General features: G+C 45.3%; 1 protein-coding gene across 10 annotated transcripts in view; it reads left to right on the forward strand.

Moving 5' to 3' along the window:
* The window catches only part of SLC44A5 (solute carrier family 44 member 5), a 203,196-nt gene that overhangs the window by 174,546 nt on the left and 5,923 nt on the right, over window positions 1–22,727 (forward strand). For 9 of the 10 annotated variants that reach the window (XM_030573389.1, XM_030573384.1, XM_030573388.1 and 6 more), the window contains 9 exons: window positions 1,120–1,212; window positions 2,778–2,865; window positions 4,672–4,934; window positions 5,818–5,912; window positions 6,348–6,451; window positions 10,731–10,804; window positions 18,241–18,311; window positions 20,106–20,194; window positions 21,070–21,154. In XM_030573389.1, the coding sequence (XP_030429249.1) occupies window positions 1,120–1,212; window positions 2,778–2,865; window positions 4,672–4,934; window positions 5,818–5,912; window positions 6,348–6,451; window positions 10,731–10,804; window positions 18,241–18,311; window positions 20,106–20,194; window positions 21,070–21,154 (962 nt within the window). Of the gene's footprint in view, window positions 1–1,119; window positions 1,213–2,777; window positions 2,866–4,671; window positions 4,935–5,817; window positions 5,913–6,347; window positions 6,452–10,730; window positions 10,805–18,240; window positions 18,312–18,674; window positions 19,323–20,105; window positions 20,195–21,069; window positions 21,155–22,727 lie in introns of those variants that run through there. The other variant, XM_030573383.1, reaches the window with a different exon arrangement.

Genomic DNA, 22,727 nt, shown 5'->3' on the forward strand with positions numbered 1-22,727 from the left:
AGGAGAGGTTCAGAAGGAATGGGATGAGGTAGATTGGGGGAATGTAAAGGAAAATAGGAGAGCACTGTAATCAATCCACATGCTTTAGACAACAGGCACTCTTTTTATAAGTCACATGCAGTGAGCTGTCTGTACAATTATTTCCTGTGCCATCACCACAGTATCTAAGAACTAATCATTCTCATTATTCCCCTGTGAGATAAGTGCACTCATTTTCTAGAGAGGCACTGATGGCTTAAGTAATGTATTTAATGCCACAGAGGGAATCCTTGTCAGAGCAGGGATTAGAACGCTCAGGTTCCTAGTTACCTCTGTCCATGCTCTGACCACACCTTTTACTCACTGGGACTAGTGTCTGGTTTGTCAGCTACTAAAGCACAGGCTTCTGTCTCATGAACAAAAGAAGAGCTTCCTTAGCTGGCAGTAGTAGAAAACCCTTTATCCTTTCTGTGGGCCAGCACATTTAGGCAACATCACATACACACACACTCTTACACAGAAAAATTATAAATACATTACAGTGGTGAGGTAGCAAAATGGACTGTGACTCAAGAGAAAAGGAGAATGTCAAGGGTCCAGAGCATGCAGTACTCAGTAGAGGAGAAGGCCCCGGAGCAGACTGGATCTGTGAACACGAGGAGGAAGGCAGAAGTGAGCATGTACAGGGGAGTTCTAGGATATACAGGGGCCCAGGGGAAAGAGCAGGTCTAGGAGTTGAGTAGTTTGGGGACATGGAGAAGAGCGGCAGTGTCTGAGGCAGACAGCAGCTGGGGGGATGTGGGAGCAGAATGGGTTTATGACCCGGGATTGAAGGAAGGTAGCAGGGATAGGATCAGGGAGGGCAAAATCAGTGGAAAGAAGGGGACTGGGAACAAAATATAGCAGAGATTTGAGGAGGGCAGCCAGATGAAGGAGGGGGAGGAGAACAGACAAAATGAGATGGTGACAGAAGTGAGGCAGTAAGGAGATGGTACTGGCAGTGCTCTGGGATCCCAGCACTAGGTGACACCACCAGTATCAGTGAAGAAAGAAGTAAAAGGGTTAATGCTAAAGGGATAAGAAAAAGTAATTTTGTGTTTTATCGTTCTAGATTTCAACCTTATTTTGTTTCCTTTGTAGGGCTATTGGCTATATAATGTCCACATTATTCTACCCCATTATCACCTTCGTTCTCATTGCAATCTGTATTTCCTATTGGGCAGTGACAGCTGTGTATCCTTCTATATGTCTAAGTATTTGTACCTCATTATTGCAGTAGTATCTGAATAGCTCGCCAAATAACTGTAAATGTTCACATCGGCCTTCACTCTCAACGAGCAGTACATTGGAGGTAGAGGCAAAATCCTTACGTAACTGTTTCCATTAAGGTTCTTCTCTTGATAGCTGATGTGGGATGAAGCCACTGTAGAAACCCTCACTTTGCAATATTGAAATCCCTTTGTGCTTTCTTACGAGACTCTGAAGAAGACTAACACCAACAGATTGTATTTCTCACAGACATCATCACCTGGAGACATACTTCACACCCACCCTATGTGCCCTACTATTTACACAAGGAATAAATAAATGCACTTTTCTTCTGCCTTGCTTCTCCCAAAATGGCTGGCGTGGCTGTGCAGGGCGAGACGCAGAATTGGGGATGGCAGAGATGTTCACGCACCTGACGTGTTAGTGTGTTTGTAGATCCAGTGGACAATGCAGTGGGAAATGTCCTGCATCTGGATGTATTGTATTTCTTTCCCTCTCATATCTTATCAAGTGGGTGCATGAGGTACTGTACGTAGCTCCTGTCTCATTGAGCTGTTCTGTTCCATCATGCTGGCTGAGACTATATTATAACACCTTCAAAGAATGACAGATGTTAGAGCAAGTAATTAGGTCACCTAGTCCATCTCCCCATCAATAAAGGATTCTGTACACTGGGTTATGGTGTACATGCAGGACTTTATATTTTATTTAAAAAAAAAGACTCTGGGAAAAATTCTCCCCAGTGGGCTCAAACAAGGCCCTGTGCACTATTTAAGCCCCATTTAAGTCCTTAATATGGGTCTTAAATGGTACATAGGGCTTTGGGTGAGCCCACTGCACAGGGCTTATTCACCATAGAGCATATGGCCTGCACAAGACTTCACGTTTCTTAGCCCGGCATTCATTGTTTCTTAGTTACTTTGGGAGCTCTTATTTGCTCCCTTGCACTTTACCATGTTTTTCACTGGCAGCTGCAGAGCCTGTTCTGCTCCCCACCCTGCATAACCACCAACAACCTCTCTGTAAAACTGCCTGCTACACAGAGGGTTGCGAAGCAGAAGAGGGAGGAGTCAGGAAGCCTTCACTGGATGAAGAAGAGTCTATTATTTCTGTTCTGAGCAGTATTAACTCATCCTCTCTGTTCCCCACTGCAGCAATCATGAGCACGGGAGCTGGCCAAGAGCCACTGGCAGTAGGGTCACCAACTAGTGCATGCTGCCATAGTGATGTGTGCAGAGGGGACTAAGAGCAATGTGGAGGTAGCTCCTTCCCTGAGTCTAGGAAGTGTGCAGACTCAGGGCAGGGTTTTCCACAGTTCTCTAGCTTCTGAGGAAAATTTAGATGTTACTTGTTAGCCCTTCTGCTTATATGCTGGCCACATGCATAAGAAGAGGCGGTGCTCTAAAACTGAATCTCTCATCAACCTTCACAGGTTTCAAGGTTAGTGATCCCCTATTATATTGTTTAATGTGTGATGAAATTTACGGACCTGTGATTCTGTGAGTTCCTCCTTAATACAATTCACTCAGTTTCCTGTCTACCTCAGGGGAACCTGTATATAAAGTAATGGCTAATCAAACACTGTGCAAGTATGCAAACCTGACCTGTGACCCAGAGGTAAGCATAACTAATAACTGCCTAGGAGGGGAAAAAGAGAGGGCATGCTAATTATATTAATTTATTGACATTCAATATATGTGTAGTGCGTGTTTAAAGACCATGCATACTTGTATTCCACTCATACTTTGTGTTAGGTCACAGAATACTTAGCACTAGGTAGCACTATGCATGTTCAAAGCACTTTACAAGCACCAGGTAATTAATTCTCACAACACCCCAGTGAGGAGGATAAGTATGAATAGCCCTGTTCTACAGGTGAAAAAACAGAGACAAAGGTAAAGGCTTAAATTTTCAGAAGTGTCCACTCATTTTTGGTGCTTCTGTTTTTGGATGCTCAGTTTAAGAGATGCCAAAAGGCACCCACAATCAGTGGCCAGTTTTCAAAATTTGGGCCTTAAAGACTTTTTCCAAGGCTGCTGAGCAAGTTAATGGCAGAAACCCAACTGGGTACCACATCTCTCAGCTTGCAGTCATATGCTCTTGCTACTAGACAATACTGCCTACCATAGCAATGAGGATAAGTTAAGAAAAATTACAAAATGCTTAGCAAATCTTTTGGCATTTATTGGGAGCAGTTAGGTCACGTTGGGCTCTGACTTTTGTTTTGGGAGTTCTTCCAACACAAAAAATGTTTATGAAGCCTAACATCAGTAGAAATGTTTCCAGATATTTTAAATGCCAATGGAAACAGCTTGTTTTAAGTAATAGATATCGTTCCCGTGAAATGCATGCCTTCCAAACACTACAGCTCTGCTGTTGTCTGTGAACCAAAGGAGAAAGATTCAGTCTGACCATTCTGTTTTCATTGTCCAAGCTGGGCAAATGGACAGAGTAAACAGCACAAATTGAGAAACGTAAATTCAATTCTAAAATTTTTTATTGTTATTATAATCTAAGGGGAGACAGATAAGAAATTCTGTGACCGGATCCTCAGCTGGTGTAAAAAGTCATAGCTCCATTGATTTCTCTTGAGCTAGTGATTTACACAAATTGAGGATCTGGCCATGAGTTTTAAATAAATATGACCAGCTGCTCTGTAAGGAAACTGAACAAGTTGTGTATCAGGAGAGGGGATTTGTGTAATTCAGATTCTGAATCGCTAAGCCCCAGTCATGTAAAGACTTGTGTTTGTGCTTACGTTTGTGCATAGTGAACGGCCCATTCACTAATCACAGAGCATTAAGTTAAGTATATATCTTAGTCTTTTTTAATATTGAGTTTTTAATAACGCCCTACTTGAATCATGGAATGATTGTCAAATAATTGCAGCTGAGTTGCAGACAAGACATGGAAAATCATGGAAAAGTAATAAGGGATCTTTATTAATTATGGTAATTTGGAAAAGCCAGAGAAAACCTACTTGTTTAAGAAAATGTTGCTGAAACAATATAAAACTCAAGTATTATGTTATATCTGCTAATTTTTCTGATAACTGGACATTTTGCTGCAACTACATGAGAGTCATTAATGCGTGGGGCTAATGGTGCTGTCAGCCCTGGGCGGCCGAGGCTCCCACTGTCAGCCCAGACTGCTAACGAAATTGCGGTGAAAGTCTAATATTGTGGGATCCACAATTTCCACAATATCACAAATTAAGTAGGGCTTTAGTTTTGAATTATTTAAATGAATTAAAAAACATTTACATTGAAGTTAGACTTCCACTTGTAGCTCAGGATTGAATGAGTTAGTGAAACATCTAGCAGAATATATGAATTTTTGTGCTCAGCCATTTAATTTCAGAAATTGTCCTGACACATCCTGTTCATGCTTATGATTATTTTTGTTGTTTTTCTTTCTAAACAGACTTTTAACACAACCAATGTGACCAAATTATGTGTTAGTGCTCAGTGTACTTTTGCTTTCTATGGGGGAGAAGGCTTCTATCACAAATACATCTTCATCTTTCAACTCTCCAATGCTTTTGTCTTTCTGTGGCTGGTAAACTTTGCAATTGCACTGGGTCAGTGTACCCTTGCTGGTGCCTTTGCCTCTTACTACTGGGCCTTTAGAAAGCCTGCTGATATTCCAACATGCCCACTCTTTTCTTCATTTGGACGAGCAATACGGTAAGGATAAAAATCTGGAGTTTAATCTCTTTGTGTTTCCTAGCGCTGCTCATAACTCATAAGGAAACAATTTAATTATGCTTAGAGTATCAAAGGAGAACAATTATGTAGAAAAGCTTAGTCATTAAGGGCTCATTCATCCTAGTCATTACGGGCCTGGATTTTGCATTTGACTTCAGTGGTGTGACGAGCAGATCCAAATTAATTAAGTGCCTGAATTTCAAAAGAGTAGAAGCTCTGAGAAATTGCATGCCTAACTTATACAAGCAATTACTGCACCTGCATATGCAAATCTGTTATAGCAACCCTCTAATGGCTGTTAGATACCTAAAAAATACAAATGATCTCACTGCAAACACAATATTGATGTGTGGATGTACACATTTTTGTGCATGGGTCTGGGCTTTTGCTTTATTGAAAAATCAGGAGCATATTGACCTATTGTGTAATTATTAAAAGCACTGTACAGTTTAAACTTACACCCAATATTTAAATTTGTACATTTAAATTATATCACTAATAATCTTTAGTTAAAATTAGCAACGGAAATCACATTATGGATACGAACACTTTTTTACTACAACACAATTTATAGGCCTTTTGTAATTGTAGTATCTTTTATTCATGTTGCATCTAGCAGGGCAAATTGTTCAGCTAACACTAGGGTTATTCAGAACCATTTAGTAGAGGCAACATTTCACAATCTTTCATCAGCATCCAAGTTCTTAGCAAATTTTGCATTGTTGTTAATCTTTTTCAAAAGACTATTTGCAGATTTCACAGTCCATAAGATAGTTTATTGTGATATTTGTGAAGGTCAGTTCAGATACCTGTTGCTGTTGTCTCCTGTAACATGGTAAAATACCTCTTTGTTTTGTATTAGATATCACACAGGTTCACTAGCATTTGGATCATTAATTCTTGCAATAGTCCAGTTGATTAGAATAATGTTGGAGTACCTGGATCACAAGCTGAAAGGTGAGATTTCTGAACTTGCTGTAGAATATTAAGAATTCATCTTGTTTTCCTTCCTTTTCCAAGATGGTTCTTCAGCTATAAAACATCTAAGAGGCAAATCGTGGGCTGGTATAAATCACTGTAGTGCCATTTGAAGTCAATGAATCTATGCTGATTTACCCCAGCTGAGTGTTTGTCCTTGAAAGTTTAATATAAGAATTTAGGTATGAGGTGGATGTGCTATAATGTAGGGCTAGTGGGCTAGATTCACTCTGGAAGGGAGAAAATTGCAACTCCTTTCTCCAGTGATGGAACAGGATTCTATCCTGTGGGAGAGCTGGCAACATTTCAACTACTGACCAATCTCCGGGGATCCAGCCATTGTGGGCAGCCTCTCATATTTTAAAGACCGCTCATCATGTGTCCGCATGTTCTGCTCTCCCTCCTTGTCTGCAGGTACACAGAACTCCTTTACGAGATTTCTGCTCTGTTGCCTCAAATGCTGTTTTTGGTGTTTGGAAAAATTCATAAAGTTCATAAACAGAAATGCCTACATCATGGTGCGTATTTTCTCTCTCAGCGTGTTCTAGCATCATGCCTGGGCCACTACAATCAGTACCTTAGATATAAGCCTCAAGGCACGGCGCCAACTCCATGGCTGCTCCAGGGTTGGAGCACCCACAGGGAAAAATTAGTGGGTGCTCTGCACCCATCGGCAGCCAAGCTCCCCGCCTCACCTCACCTCCTCCTCCACTTACGCCTTGTCCCCTAAGCATGCCACGTTCCCGCTCCTCCGCCTATCTCCCAGCGCTTCCCATTGTCAAACAGCTGTTTGGCAGTGCTTAGGACTTTTCAAGGGGGCGGGGAGAAGCAGAGATGAGGCGCATTCAGGGGAGGAGGTGGAGAAGAGGTGGGCTGGGCTGGGGACTTGGGGGAAGGGGGTGGAATGGGGGCGGGAAGGGAGCGGGGAATTGGGAGAAGGGATGGAATGGGGTGGTGCGAGGGTGGTGCAGGGGCAGGGCTGGGGTAGAGCACCCACCGGGAACAGTGGGAGTCAGCACCTATGCCTTAATGTATGCCTACACTGCACACCAGTGGTGGGGATATGTAGGGTACATGTAGCTGCATGCTGCAGTGACAGGTAGGCTGTTTCCACACTTAGGTATAACTACATGGAGCAGTGAAAGGCTCTGGCAGCTCCCCGTTGCCAGAGCCTTTCCCTGTTGCTGGAGCCTTTCACTGCAGTAGGGAAAGTCTTCAGCAGCAGGAAGGCAGCAGGACACTACACTGCTAAAAATAGCCTAAACTGTGCCTCGCCATCTAAACTGCTGTTTATACCTGTGTTAGGGGGGCGTGCAGTGTCTGTACTCTACAAGCCTCCATAAGGAGTGTGCAATATAGATGTATCTGCAGTCATCAAAACTTTAATATTTTGCTCTTTAGCTATGCCAGGCTTAACTTTGGAAACAGTCTGTCACTGTTTGACTCTAGAAGGTAAAGAATTGGATTTTAGTGACTTTGGGGGAATTCATATGTCCCTGCCTCCCAAAACGATAGTATCCTTTTTCCCTTTCTCCATCCCTCTTTTTTTCCCCCTACCAGTACCCATCAGAAGTGGAGATACAGTATGACTGGTTAATTTCACCCCCCACCTGCAATTCAAACACTGATTCAATAGGAATGTCACCACATCCTGCAAACACTGTATATTACATATCTACGTGATGTTTTTGTTAAAATGTGCTGCTGTGAATAAGAAAGCTACAGAACACTCAGCACTTGTACTTGCCTGTAAAATCATAGAGCCAGATTCTGCTCTCAGTTCCAGTGGTATAATTCCAGAGGAGCTGCATTGCTGTCAGGGGAGAGATTTCAGATTTACCCCATTGTAAATAAGAGCAGAATTCACCCATGTTGTCTTATTTTGACCTGAAACAATTTCAGTAAAAGTGTTTTGCAGTTTAAGAGCTGTTATCTCAGAGGAAGTGACTCTAATGCTTTCATTAAAACCTCATTTGCTCCAAAGGGATCTCAGAATTAGTGCAGTCTTCAAGGGAGGAAATTTTTCTTTCTACAGCCTTATCTGCATGGGGAAAATTGACCAGCATAGCTATTGTGGTATAATTTAACTATTCCAGAACATCTCCCCCACGTGGAGACACCGTTCTGGAAAGAAAGTGAATTTATTAAACTGCGTGAGCTGGAAAATTACTCTGGAATAAAGTCACTTTTATTCGAGTCTCCACTCAGGCAGCTATTCTACAACAGCTAGTACAGAATAGCTTATTCTGCAGTAGCTATGCCAGTCAGTTTTCCAACACAAACAAAGTCTTGACTTTTGTGGTTTTTTTTAAAAGCATTTAATAACCTATATTAAAATAATACTGAGATTGTCCAGGAAAAGCCAGGCATGTCCCTATTAAAGCTGATGCCCTTCTTTTTGGGTACACTGTGCATTTAGACATGTAAATGTAAATCCAAATTAACTCAACTAAAGCTAATTAGAAATAGCGGTGAGCAGAATCTGGTCCCTGATAATGCGGCAGTTTTGCGAGTTCTGAACAAGTAGGGCCTGTTTTGATCTGTTCCAATCTTACCCTGATGTAACTCCATTGACTTCAGTGGAGTTACTCCTGATCTGCTTTGGTGTGAGATCTGAATCATGGTCAGGGCATCTGATCTGTGTAATAAGCAGCATTAAGAGATGGGGGACAGCCTTAGATGGATTTTGTTAGTTTGTGCCTCCACTAGGAAACCACTAGGAAAAGGCCTGAGCTGCAGAGTTGAGATCTGGACTGAATTTCCCCAAAGGTCAGGGGCATTTGGAGCCTGGGTTTTGCTTAAGGCTCATCTGTAGCCTTAATCTTATTTTAAAGTGGCTTTTTTGTATTCAGTTATTGTGCCTAATCCCTGCACAAATCCCAGTAGTGGCTTTAAGCTTGTTTGTGGATGGATAGACCACAACGCTTCTCCCTATATACCCCTCAACTTGCCATCCTCAATTCCTCAGCTATAGGTAAGCTGTCGCAGAGACTGTGGCCATGTCTACATCTAAAATTTTGCAGCGCTGGTTGTTACAGCTGTATTAGTACAGCTGTATAGGGCCAGCGCTGCAGAGTGGCCACACTTACAGCAACCAGCGCTGCAAGTGGTGTTAGATGTGGCCACACTGCAGCGCTGTTGGGCGGCTTCAAGGGGGGTTCCGGGACGAGAGAGCAAACCGGGAAAGGAAACCAGCTTCGCCGCGGTTTGCTCTCTCGGTCCCGGAGCCACCCAGCAAACCGCAGGGAAAGAGACCTGCTTGCTCGGGGTTCCGGGACCGAGAGAGCAAACCGGGAACGCCGCGGTTTGCTCTCTCGGTCCCGGAGCCAGCCAGCAAACCGCAGGGAAGGAGACCTGCTTGCTCGGGGTTCCGGGACCGAGAGAGCAAACCGGGAACGCCGCGGTTTGCTCTCTCGGTCCCGGAGCCAGCCAGCAAACCGCAGGGAAGGAGACCTGCTTGCTCGTGGTTCCGGGACCGAGAGAGCAAACCGGGAACGCCGCGGTTTGCTCTCTCGGTCCCGGAGCCAGCCAGCAAACCGCAGGGAAGGAGACCTGCTTGCTCGGGGTTCCGGGACCGAGAGAGCAAACCGGGAACGCCGCGGTTTGCTCTCTCGGTCCCGGAGCCAGCCAGCAAACCGCAGGGAAGGAGACCTGCTTGCTCGGGGTTCCGGGACCGAGAGAGCAAACCGGGAACGCCGCGGTTTGCTCTCGCGTTCCCGGAGCCAGCCAGCAAACCGCAGGGAAGGAGACCTGCTTGCTCGGGGTTCCGGGACCGAGAGAGCAAACCGGGAACGCCGCGGTTTGCTCTCTCGGTCCCGGAGCCAGCCAGCAAACCGCAGGGAAGGAGACCTGCTTGCTCGGGGTTCCGGGACCGAGAGAGCAAACCGCGGCGAAGCTGGTTTCCTTTCCCGGTTTGCTCTCTCGGTCCCGGAACCCCGAGCAAGCAGGTCTCCTTCCCTGCGGTTTGCTGGGTGGCTCCGGGACCGAGAGAGCAAACCGCGGCGTTCCCGGTTTGCTCTCTCGGTCCCGGAACCCCGAGCAAGCAGGTCTCCTTCCCTGCGGTTTGCTGGCTGGCTCCGGGACCGAGAGAGCAAACCGCGGCGTTCCCGGTTTGCTCTCTCGGTCCCGGAACCCCGAGCAAGCAGGTCTCCTTCCCTGCGGTTTGCTGGGTGGCTCCGGGACCGAGAGAGCAAACCGGGAAAGGAAACCAGCTTGATTACCAGAGGCTTCCTCCTTCCACGGAGGTCAAGAAAAGCGCTGGTAACTGTCTACATTGGATTACCAGCGCTGGATCACCAGCGCTGGATCCTCTACACCCGAGACAAAACGGGAGTACGGCCAGCGCTGCAAACAGGGAGTTGCAGCGCTGGTGGTGCCCTGCAGATGTGTACACCTTCAAAGTTGCAGCGCTGTAACTCCCTCACCAGCGCTGCAACTTTCTGATGTAGACAAGCCCTGAGTTCCCCAGCTGCTCTATTTGGAAACCTAAGTATTGTCTCCACCTCCTGCCTTTCCCTCCTGCAAGCAGGTCACCAGAGGCTGCAGAGCCTCACAAACAGATGATTTGGAGAGGTGGGTGGGCTGAGAGATATTCTGCCACAGTCTGGTGAGAAGTAACAGGAAGCAGGAAGTGTATTGTGGGGCAGTTTATGGATATGTGGAGGTGGGTGGGTTTGGTCACATGTGGGAAAGAACTATGTAGGGCCCTAGATGTGTTTATTTGCATAGGGCCCCAGAAAACTTATGGCTGTCCTTGATTAGCTATATAGTTAACAATCAACTCTTACTGTTATACAGATTGCGATATATGGAAAAAACTTCTGCACCTCAGCAAAGGAAGCGTTCTTTCTGCTAATGCGGAACGTGGTGAGGTAAGAGGCCATTGTTCCTGTTGCTGCTATTACACTCTGAAAACTCACTTTCCCCCCTAGAAAATTAATTGTAATGAGTCCTGCCTTCACACATTGCTCTCCCTTTTAGCAGCTCCTCGTGCATCTGGCAAGCCATAGAGCTAGTCAGTAGCCTGAGATAGGATGATTTTATTGAACCTGACAGACAGCTTTGCTGCGGGTTAATTGGTTGACATTGTAGGTGGCTAGGCATCCCTGGTAGCAGCAGCAGGGCTGTCAAGAAAGACAACATTTCTATCGATTTATTACACACATCATAAGGCACCTATCACCGTGGTATGCAGGTGTAGCTTGCAAGGCTTGAGGTTGGGTTCACATTTTCTAATAAGAGTAACAGCTAGATGTAAGCCTCAAAATTCCTGGAAGGAAACTTGGGGAGAGGGAGAGGGAGAGGGAGGGGGGCTGGGAGGGTGACAAGGAGGGAGGGAATATTTTTGCTTTTAAAACTTAACTCTATAATAGGTATCTCTCCTAGTGTTGAACCACTGCCCCCAGCCCCCTCGCTCCATTGCTAGGGCCGCTGCTGAACTCCTTATGCTAATCAACACTTCTCTTCAGCGCTCCTGGCTCTTCCTGTAATATCTGAAGATCAGACAGAATGGGAGCAGGTTGCTGATTAGAACAAGCCCTTAGGAGGAGGCCATGTTGGAGCAATAGGAGGTAGCCTAATTACCAGCAAGAGGCACATTTAAGGAGGTTAGGTAGTTTAAATTATTCAGGAAAGGATAAGAGGACCTCGATGGTGAGGAGCAGGAAGGGAGAGACACTGGCTGAGAAGAGAATGCGGACAAAGACTGCGGGAGGAGAGGACTGAGCTGTATGTAAAGGTTCCAGGACTTCCTTGTGGGTGCAGCTATTCAGTTAAGCACCCCTGCCCATTGCATACCAGAGTTAGACAAAGGGCTGCTTGCTGAGGAGCCTCTACTCCTGTTATCAAGTGTAAATACCAGAACAATGTCACTTCCAATTTGCAGTCCCCATGCCACAAGGGTGCTGTAATGGTTCCTCGCTCTCCCATGGGGAGGGAGGCCACTCAGTCCAGTCCCGTCTGGCCAGAACCAGAATCCACAGGACAGTCAAGAGCCCACAATAGGGCTGGGCAACCAACAGGCACAGTCAGACTTTAGCCTGGGTTTGGGCGGCACATTCTGCCAGCCCTTAAACAGAGTCTATACCTGAGCTGAGGCGTGGGCTTGAGGAAGCTCAGGCTGCCAGCAGTAAAACAGGTTCAAGTCTGGCTTTAGCCTGGGCGGGGTTCAGGCAGCCAGCCAAGCAACCGTCTGTAGGTGGGGGTGGGGGGGCACTCCTTCTTCAGAGCTGGAGCTTCCTTGCACAGTGTAGGGCTTCGGCCACCCCGGGGTGGAGTGGCAAGGGAATGCGGGCCCACCCTACTCCACCGCATCCCAGCCCAGGGCCCTGGCAGGGGCAGGATTAGCTGCCCCTACGTTGATGGGGATCCAGCCCCAACATGCCCACGGAGCCACCTCTGGCTCTGCAGCCAGCTGCTCCATGATTGCCCCGGACCACTTCCTGCCTCCCCGGGGTTCAGTAACTGTGGCCTCCAGGCCTCTTCCGGCTCCTTGGGGTATACAGTGGCAGGCATTCCGAGCCAGTCCTCGTTGGCATCTGGAGATCAGGAACAGCCAGGTGTAGGTTCCCCTCTGGGACGCTGCAGAACAGGCGGAGTGTCTCCTCCGCAGGCTCTGCCACAACTGTGCTGCCAGGCCTGCCTTTTATACTTCCGGCCATGCCCCAGTACTTCCGGCGAGGGGGGCAGGGCGATCTAGGCTCTGCCCTCCAAGGGGAATGTAATGGTCCCTTGCTCTCCCGCTCGGAGGGAGGCCATTCGGCCTCACTACAGGCTCCCGCAAAGCTAAGTTCAGCTTCAGTCCTGGGTGTCAGGACTTAGGGCCCCAGAGTTCAGCCCCCTGTGGTGGGGCGTTGGCTTTCTTCCCTGGGCCCCAGTGAATCTAACACGAGCCCTGCTTGGTGGACCCCCTGAAATCTGCTTGCAGCCCCCAGGTTGAGAACCAGTGTCTTACAGTACATGTTAACTATGTGTGCTAAACAATCTATATTTAGCTGTGACACTCTGAGTACCTTCCCGAGAGCTCTGTGGGCAATGTCTGCATTACAAATTTTGGGCAATGCAAGTTACATCGGTATAAAGCTGCTGCAGATAGTATATCACTTCTGCGCATGCATATTTGGCTCCTTGTGCAAGTGCTGCATGTACTCACTGGGGTACTTGTATCGATGCATAATGCAATGCACCATGGGTAGGTATCCCAATGTGCAGCCCACCACCATCCAGCACACTGTCTTTTGGGGAAATTAGGCAATGCAGGGTTGGGCAGACATGGGTGATTGGGGCCACGGGTCAAGTTCCCAGTGTGTAGCTGTCTCCATCCCATAATGTCACTTGTATCCCATAATTTTCTTGCCCCTTTTTAAAATTTCCACAAACTTGTGCAGCCCTCCTCTCAGTTTGCCCTCTCTGATGGCAGCATGGAGCCTAAACAGCTCTGCACTATTGTCATAAGCATTGCAAGCATAGGATGCACGATCCTCCAGCATTTGCAGAGCCATAAGAATAACCAAATCAGGGCAGAACATGACAATTTCTTGGAGGACAGGTTGCTGTGAGACATAGCAAGAACCATTTCAGGGTTGTTGGTGGCATTCATGGAGGAGCTGCAGATGGTGGAGTGCCACTTCTGAGCTTGAGAAACTGGCACTGACTGGTGGGATAGCATCATAATGCAGGCTTAGGATGATGAGCAGTGGCTGCAGAGCTTTTGGATGCACAAGGCCACATTCTTGGATCTGTGTGCTGAGCTGACCCCAGCACTCCAGCGCAGGGACATCAAAATGAAAGCTACGCTGACAGTGAAGAAGTGAGTGGCAATGGCACTGTGGAAATTTGCAATACTGGATTGCTCAGTGGGAAATCATTTCAGAGTTGGCAAATCGATCATGGGGGACATTGTCATGCAAGTATGCAGGGCCATTAATTGTCTTCTCCTGGCAATATGCAGGACATAGTGGATGGATCTGCAGCAAAGGGGTTCCTGAACTGCAGTGGAGCAATAGATGGCACACATGTCCCTATTTGGCACCAGACCACCTTGCCACAGGGCACATCAACAGAAAGGGCTACTTTTCTATAGTTATGCACGCATTGGTTAATCACCAGGGATGCTTCACTGACATCAGTGTGGGCTGATCAGGGAAGATGCATGACACTAGCATCTTTCAGAGCACAGGACTGTTCAGAAAGCTAGAAGCAGGGACTTTCTCTCCTGACCAGCAGATTACGATTGACAATATTGAAATACTTGTAGTGATCCTGAGGTACCCAGCCTATCCCTTGCTCCCCTTGGTAGCACCAAGGAAAGATTCAACTACTGGCTCAGCAGGTGCAGAATGACGGTAGAAGGCACTTTTGGTAGATTGAAAGGATGCTGGCATTGTTTACTCATACTGTTGAATCTCAGTGGAAAAAACCCATCCCAGTGGTTTTAGCTGCCTGTGGTGTCCTACATAATATCTGTGAAGAAAAGTGGAAAAGTTGCCACCAGGGTGGAGAGCAGAGGTGGAGCAGCTGTCTGCTGAGTTTGAACAGCCAGACACAAGGGCTATTAGAAAAGCTCAGCATGGAGCTATAGGGCTCAGGGAAGCTTGGAAGAGCACTTTAACAGCAACCAACAATGATGGGTTGTGGTGTACTGTGCTCTACCTGGCCCTGCTGTTCTGAGGCCTGTTAAGAGTTGTATGGTGCTTGGTGCACATCTATGAATATAACACTGTCAATGCACCTATTAATTTTTACAGTGTACATTTGTGATTATTAGCCTGTGTATGTCACTGGTCCTAAGAGTTGTATCACACTATACAACAAGTGGCTGCTTTCAGAACTCCTAGGCACTCTGCAGCATATGCTGTGAACTAATAAAGATTAATTGTTTTCCAGTTTTGTTTAGTAACAAAAGTAGTGCAAAGAAAAATCTGTGCAATCTAACTGCAAATACATTAAGAACTCAATAAATTAATGGATCAGAACTTAACAAGGGGAAAGAACATTCATGTCCATTTTACCTACACATACAGCAACTGTGGATTTCACAGGTCAGTTTATGTGATGCTGTGGTTGTCCTTAATGTCCCCTGGGGTGAAGTGATGGGGTAGAGATATGGCCCCTGACACTACCTGGAATGTTGAGGGGAATATAGGGAGATGCTGTAATGGAGTTCTCTGGACTGCCATTATGTCCTGGTGAATCTCCCTCTCCTGGGACTCTTGGCCCAAAACCCTGTATGATCTTTCCTTCTCCAGGCTGTCTGCCATGTTTACCTTCCAGGCCCTTTGCCATGATATGATTCAGCACTGACTTGCAGGATCTCACTGAACATGTCATCCCTAGTCCTCTTCTTTCTCTTCTATAAGTGGCTCAGGCATTCCATGGGGATGGAAGGGGAAACCCCTCAAGACCACAACAGCAGTAGCTGCAGATAAAACATACAGAGGTACCATTGTCAATATAGTCACAATGGAAAGCGAAAGTTAAGAGTCAGAACTTCCCCCTTTCCTTGTTAAACCAGACATGCTTGTGCACACTTCTGCTGTAGGGTACTTGTGCATGGCACCACTCACAGCACTGGCCAGAGTGAGTAAGGCCCACAAGGGTGAGGGAAATGAGGAGGAAATTTCTCGGTTGCATGAAACTATACTTACAGGGCAATAGCACACTTACCTGAGGTTCTTTCCCCTGCATTGGGCTCGTCCATGCTCAACTGCCAGAACTGACAGATGAGTGGAGTCTCAAACAGGTCCTGGCTTGTGCCATAGCTGGATCTCCTGGTCACATGTCCCCCATCCTCCTCCATCTCCTCCTCACTGTTCATGCCAGAATCCCATGACTTGGGCTCCTTGGAGGTATCCACAAGGTGTTCTGCAGGGTGGTAGTGGAGTCTTTGCCAAGCTCAGCATGCAGCTCTTTGTAAAAATGGCAGGTCTGTGGCTCAGCACCAGATGGACAGTTTGTCTCCCTGGCCTTCTGATATGCCTGCTGCAGTTCCTTTGCTTTCACAAGGCACTGCGGCTGATCACTGTTGTACCCCTTCTCCTGCATCCCCTGAGCAATCTGCTGATAGATATCCATGTTTCTGTGACTGGTCCATAGCTGTGCTTGCACAGCATCTTCTTCCTACAGGCCAGGAGATCCAATATCTCCTGTCTACTCCAAGCCTGAGCGCATCTGTAGTGTGTAGCCAGCATGGCCAGCTGGGCAGTTGCACACAACAATGGAGAACTGCTAGGTGTGCTCACCAGGCTGGATAATCAGGAAAACGCATTTCAAAAATGTGCAGGATTTTAAAGGGGAAGGAGACCTTCAATGATCCTGGGCAATGGAGCTATCAGTTGTGACCCGAGCAGTCAGTGTCTGGCATTGTGATACAGCTGCTGGAGGTCTGTTGTTTGACATAAGTAACAGTCGCATTGTATGAACCTCAGTACATTGACCATGGCTCAACACTGCTCATTGCTGTAACAAGCCACTTAGATCAGTGGGAGACAAATTTAAATCTAGATACATGCACAAACTAGGTCAATGCAAGGTGGCTTATGTCAGCCTAACTATGTAGTGTGGACAAGGCCTGTAGCTTGAAAGCTTGTCTCTTTCACCAACAGAAGTTGGTGCAATAAAAGATATTACCTCACCCACCTTGTCTCTTTAGTAAATTTCGTGGCAGAGATCTGAGATCAGATCAGCGATCTAATGTATTTTTCACAAGTGTACAGTGCGGGATGCTGAAAGGTAGCCCCAGAGGTATGTGTCTCCGAGGGAGTTTGGAGAGCAAGCCTGACTTGCAGGGCTGGTGCAACCCATTAGGCAACCTAGGCGGTTGCCTAGGGTGCTAACATTTGGGGTGCGGTGACCGCGGTGGCAGGATCTTCAGCCGCCCCAGTCGTCGGCAGTATTTTGAGGGCAGGACCTTCTGCCGCCTCTGTCGGGGGCGTCATTTTGGGGGCAGGACCTTCCACTGCCGAGTGCACCAAAAAAGCTGGTGGTGCTCCTGCTGACTTGTACTTACCCTGCAGCAGCTCTTGTCTGCAGAACTGGGCATTACAACCTGGCACACAGGGTTGCTGCACTATTTAAGTTTAGCCTGTCTACTTCTCTGTAGATGAAGGCAGATGGGCCCAACCTGATTGGTACTGTGATGCCGTGCACCAGGTTGCAACACTACTTGATTTGGGGCCTAATCAAATATGTTTTTACAGCCATTTCCAAGACTTCACAGACTTTACTTAAATTCATGATTACCATGACCTCCATGACAAAATAATAGCCCTGGCTATTGCTTCCACTCCTCTCCCTTATGCTGTTGCTCTTAATCACCAAGAGCAATAGCTAGAAGCCAGGCAAATCTTGTATTATTTTGAATTAGGATTTTCTACTCTGTATAGTCTAGCTCTGATTCCTAACTCTGACAGGCTAATGATGGTTTGTTTTCTTTAATTTGATTGTTGAATGTTTATTTCATGCTGGTACATTACATTACCATATACATAGCCCTCGTTGTTGTCAAGTGTCTCACGATACAAGTCTCAATTCCATGCCATGAGTCAGGTAGGATTTTGATCAGAGGCTCCCTGCAATAAGCCCCTATTCTGGCTTCCTTTCCTTCCTGTTATTTTCAGTCTGATTACAAGGAAGACTGAGCAATGCAGACTTACTGTCAATTTTTCTGATTGGGTCTGGGTCTGATTCCCTGCTTTGAGATTGCCCCCTGCTGTACTGAGACACCTCAACAAAGCCTTGAGGTTTCAGTGCATTCAGAAAGCAGAGACCATGTGGCTAGCAAAGAGTGAATGAAATGGACAAAAGTCTACTGGCAGCATGTACGAATGCTGGGTCTCCTACGTTTTGGTGCCCAGTTCACCTTCTACTAGGGCCTGCCCACCCAGGATTCTGCTATGAAGAAAGGAGAAATATGCTAATTTCTGAAATAGAGAAATATGGTAATTTCTTTATCAACAAGAGCAACACCCAATTAATAGCTTTCAAATGCTGTCAGCAGTTTTGCTGTCATATGGCCCTGTTCAGCAATGTGCTGAGTGCTCCCACCTCTCATTGATTTCATTAAAAGTCAAAGGTCCTTAGCCCCTCACAAGACTGGGCATTTAATAACCAGAATTCTAAAATGCCACCCTCCTGTATCGTCTCCATGTTGGTTTCTTGCATTGTTATATTGTTGGCCAAAGGACCAGTTCAAGACAATGACCTTTCTGAGCCAATTTCATCAGCTTTCCATGGATTTCATGGAATATGAAAAGAGTAGAGATGTTCTATTTTGAGGTGCTCAAACACCGTTTTTCCCTCTGTTGAATAGAGTTGCTGTGCTGGACAAAGTTACAGATTTCTTATTGTTCCTTGGGAAACTTCTCGTTGCTGGTGGTGTAGGTAAGTCAGTTATGTCAATGTAATGTTGATTCTTATTCCCCACTAGCCTAGAATGTGCCAAACTTCTGTGCTCAGACAACACGTCAAGGACTTGCTCTTGCAAACCTTGATACCATAAGCACTAATCACATGAGCAAAGAACTGTAGGATTGAGCCCAAAGAAGCATGTTTTCCCTCTCTTTTTTCATCTTAGTTTGTGCGTTTGACAGTATTTTTTGTATAGTCACTTCCACTGTTCTCGTGTGGGTGTGTGATGGCTGCCATCTTAGTTGACACACTGGGGATTGAACTGGGGAACCTTCAGAACTAAAAGCCTAAGCCTCTACACCTTGAACTAAAGTAGTTCGCCTTGGACTGTAACAGACTCATATCCTCTGTGGATCTGGCAGAGAGGGGAACCTGTAGTATACCATCCCCAGTGTGTTACAGGTGCACATTCTTCCTCAGACCGTGCAAGAGGGTATTTATCAACAGCAACAGCGGCACTGTAACTGAAACTGAACTGTCAGCAAGCTGCATGCAGGTGTGTGTACGGAGAGATGGGGTGGGCCTGAGCATCTTTTGTAGTGTTGCATTCAGGCCTGTTCAAACGACTTTTCCAAACACAAGCCGGGGAGCAGACAAAACCTAACGTTTTTACAGTTTTTCCTTTCATACTAATAAAGGTCAGTACATACTGTTCAGTGTGCTGCGGCAGAAAACTGATATTTTTTTAATTGGTCCATTTCAAAAATTCAGGTTGACTGTGTCCCCTTCAAGCCTTTTAAACTTTTCATGTTTCAAAACATGATTTCATTGATGCCCATCTTTTATATTTTGTGTATTTTTTTTTAAAAATCCTAAATGGATTATTTTTTTACCAGCAGATGAAAATTAGAATTGAGACCAAATCTACAATGTTTTTGTCATTACTATAGACTGACTTTCAAAATGGGAAGGCAGATGTGATTTGAAACTGTCTCTGAAATGTAAAAAGCAGCTAAGAGTCCTGTGGCACCTTATAGACTAACAGATGTATTGGGGCATAAGCTTTCGTGGGTAAATACCGTGTCTGATGAAGAGGGTATTCACCCACGAAAGCTTATACCCCAGTACATCTGTTAGTCTATAAGGTGCCACAGGACTCTTTGTTGCTTTTTACAGATCCGGACTAACACGGCTACCCCTCTGATACTTGTCTCTGAAATGGGAGCCATGAAATGCTGAAATCGATTCATGTTTTCCTCCTCCTTAAGGATACATTCTGTAGGATAATTCATTAACATGCCTTTTCTGTTCTGCATAACACAGATATGATGATGAATGAATGTATGTAGCTCTAGATTTATCATTAAGTGTATTTATCAATAGCTATGCCATTTCTATTTTTAATCTCAAATAGTTAAATATTCATCCAAGAGGTGAAAGCTAAAGCCACAGGCTTTTGCTCACATATGTCTTTTAATTTATTTTTTTTCAAGATCAGTCTGATGGTCTTTTTTATGATCATATATTTTATTGTATCATATATTCTTATTTAATAGTTTTCAATATAAAACCCAGTCTGACTCATGAAATAAAACAATTGAGTCAAGTCTTCCTGGCCCCACAAGTATCTTTATGATAAGGCATTTATATGCCATTTCTGTTCTAATCAGAATACAGATCCTGGGGATAATTGATATCTAGAGATTTATTGCTCAGAACCTCCTGAGCCTGTTTTCAGCTGTTCTTGTCTTACCCATTCCTCATGAGTGTTGAAGTCCCAGATAGTTTTGTGAATAAGTAATGGCCTGTGGTCTGTGCTTCTTACAGGTGTTCTAGCCTTCTTTTTCTTCACACACAGAATACCAGTGTTCACACAAGAAACACCAACATTAAATTACTACTGGGTACCCCTGTTGGTAAGGATGCAGTTTACATTCTTAGGACACTGTGGGAGTTTTGGGTCAGTTCTTGGGGAGCACTTACTGGCAAGTGCATCTCCACCATCCTGTCAATGGGCGCAGCATCCTCTTCTGTGGCTAGCCAGCTCTGCCAAACTCCATCCCTCCTTGACTCAGTTCAGGTAGCTTTGTACCATTATGGTGCTGCAGTGAGCCTCAAGGGACTTACACCTTCTGTGTGCAGGAGAATTAGGTTCCATGCCAGCTCTGCACAAACCTCCACACACAGCACTGGGGTAGACAATGGGGAACCAATTGCAGCATGTCTTCCTAAAGAATGAGGTCTACAGAGCAAAGAGAAAGCACTTACTTGGCTCCTATGTAGGGTGACCAGATGTCCCAATTTTATAGGGACAGTCCCGATTTTTGAGTCTCTTTTTCTTATATAGGCTCCTATTACCCCCCACCCCCTGTCCCGATTTTAAACATTTGCTATCTGGTCACCCTACTCCTATGTAAATCCTTTCCCTGTGGATTCCCTCATAGATCTGGGGATTGCTGCAGGTTGGGTGGTGGGCCCTCTTTCTTGAAGGGGCAATCTGAGAGAACTCCATGAACTGAAACAGAGTTTCTTAGCCCTTTTGTGGGTTTTCCTGCACTGGGAACAACATGATTCCAAATTGCCATCTTAGAAATTGGTAACAGGTATATGTCACCACACAGTGACTTTAATCTGTGATCTTTTGCCTCAGCAGCAAGATTACTGCAGAATTATGGAACTGTAAATAAATCCTTTCCTGTTGGTTTAACAGACTAAGTTTTTGTTTGTTCTTGTTCTTTGAGATGATGTTGCCATGATGGTGTCAAATGTATGTGTTTGGGTTTTTTTGCAGACTGTCATTATTGGCTCTTACCTAATTGCACATGGGTTCTTCAGTGTCTATGCAATGTGCGTTGATACGCTTTTCCTCTGCTTTTGTAAGTATTGAGTTCTCTTTCATTGACACTCTTCTTCTGATGACATGCAGGTAAAGAGTCATCTTGTCAATGTCCTTACAAAATTCATGTGACATGCTGGCATATTGTGGGAACAAGGAATTCCTGCTGTTCTTAATACAGGCGGTTTAATTTTAGTACCGAGGGGCTTGTAAAGCTCAGTGATCAGATATACATTCATTAGCCTATTTGCCAAGCTAATGAAATGTATCTGGGGCTCACTGGGTCATCCAGCTTTTTGTTTATTAAATGTTTCCTAATATTTACTAACACTTTGCTTCTGGGTGTTTTTTAACCAGACATGTCCAGCGACAATTCACTCACATGTCTTACTAATGCCAATGGTCTTGCACTCAGGTGTTCTTCTCCAGCAAATGCTTTAGGTGGCTGATAACGTCACTGTCCTTTTGGTTTCATACTAATAACAATGACAAAAGCTTCATGCTGACTTAACATGAAATTACCGTAAAATACCATTTTAAAACTGTCAGTCCCTTGTGACTCCATAACAAACAGTTGCTGACTCTTGAAAGGGAGAGGGTTCGGGGCATGTTTGATTTCTTGTTCAGAAGATGCTCAAATTACCAGAGAAATCAATTGGTCTCAGTTTAGACCCTAATTATAAGAACAAGGTGTGCTCACTAAAGGCAACTCATTTCATTTGCAAGACTTAATAAAATTTTGGATTCTACTGTAATGGGAGAGTAGAGTAGCCCTTGGCAGGTCAGAGCAGGAGTACATTGCATTGATCAACATTGCATCTGGTTGTATTATTTGACTGTGCTAACTAATCAAATAGTCCCTATGACCAAGGGTTCATAAGTGCACATTGTGGCAGTGGGACCTTGAGGCAGGTAAGCACGACTAAATCAAGAATAATCCACTGATGTGAGAGAGGAATCAGAGGGGAGGCGTTTAGAGGCTCACAAGAATCAATCAGTTTCCTTCTCCATTTGATCACAAGACTTAGATGCACTAGCAGTTTGTCTTGGAGCAGAGAATTAGATGTCAGGAGACATGATTTTTTTTATTTTGAGCTGTGCCAGTGATTCATTGTATGACATTTAGGCTGAATCCTGCAAAATGATCTGCACAAGCAGCCCCATGCAGATCACACAGCTCGACGTCTCATTTTCCCTATCAGTAAAATGTTCATCTATCTTTGCAAACTGTTTGGGATCCTTGCATGAAAGCATCTGTACATACATGCAAAAGATTACAGTTTACTAGTGCAATCGAGGCACAGCAAATCTATTCATTACTTGAGCATTCTTTAGAAGAGTACAAATCATTCTTTTATAATCTGAGGTATAATATTAATAACCACTAGTAACTCATGTCACAGCTCTGAAGATATCTCCTAGTTTTCACTAGTTCATTCACTGTTTAATGTCTCTTTTGGGGGAGAGGGAAAGTAGAAAGAAATGCATTAAAATTAATGGGAAAATTAATATTTTCTTGTAGGTTTCTTTCCTTGTATGGCAAAACTCTGAGTCTCCATGCCATTATTCAAATCTTACATTCCACTCTGCTTCCCATGTCATATGCAGCTGTG

This window comes from Gopherus evgoodei, chromosome 8 (assembly GCF_007399415.2).
Source record: "Gopherus evgoodei ecotype Sinaloan lineage chromosome 8, rGopEvg1_v1.p, whole genome shotgun sequence".
Classification (NCBI taxonomy): domain Eukaryota; kingdom Metazoa; phylum Chordata; order Testudines; family Testudinidae; genus Gopherus; species Gopherus evgoodei.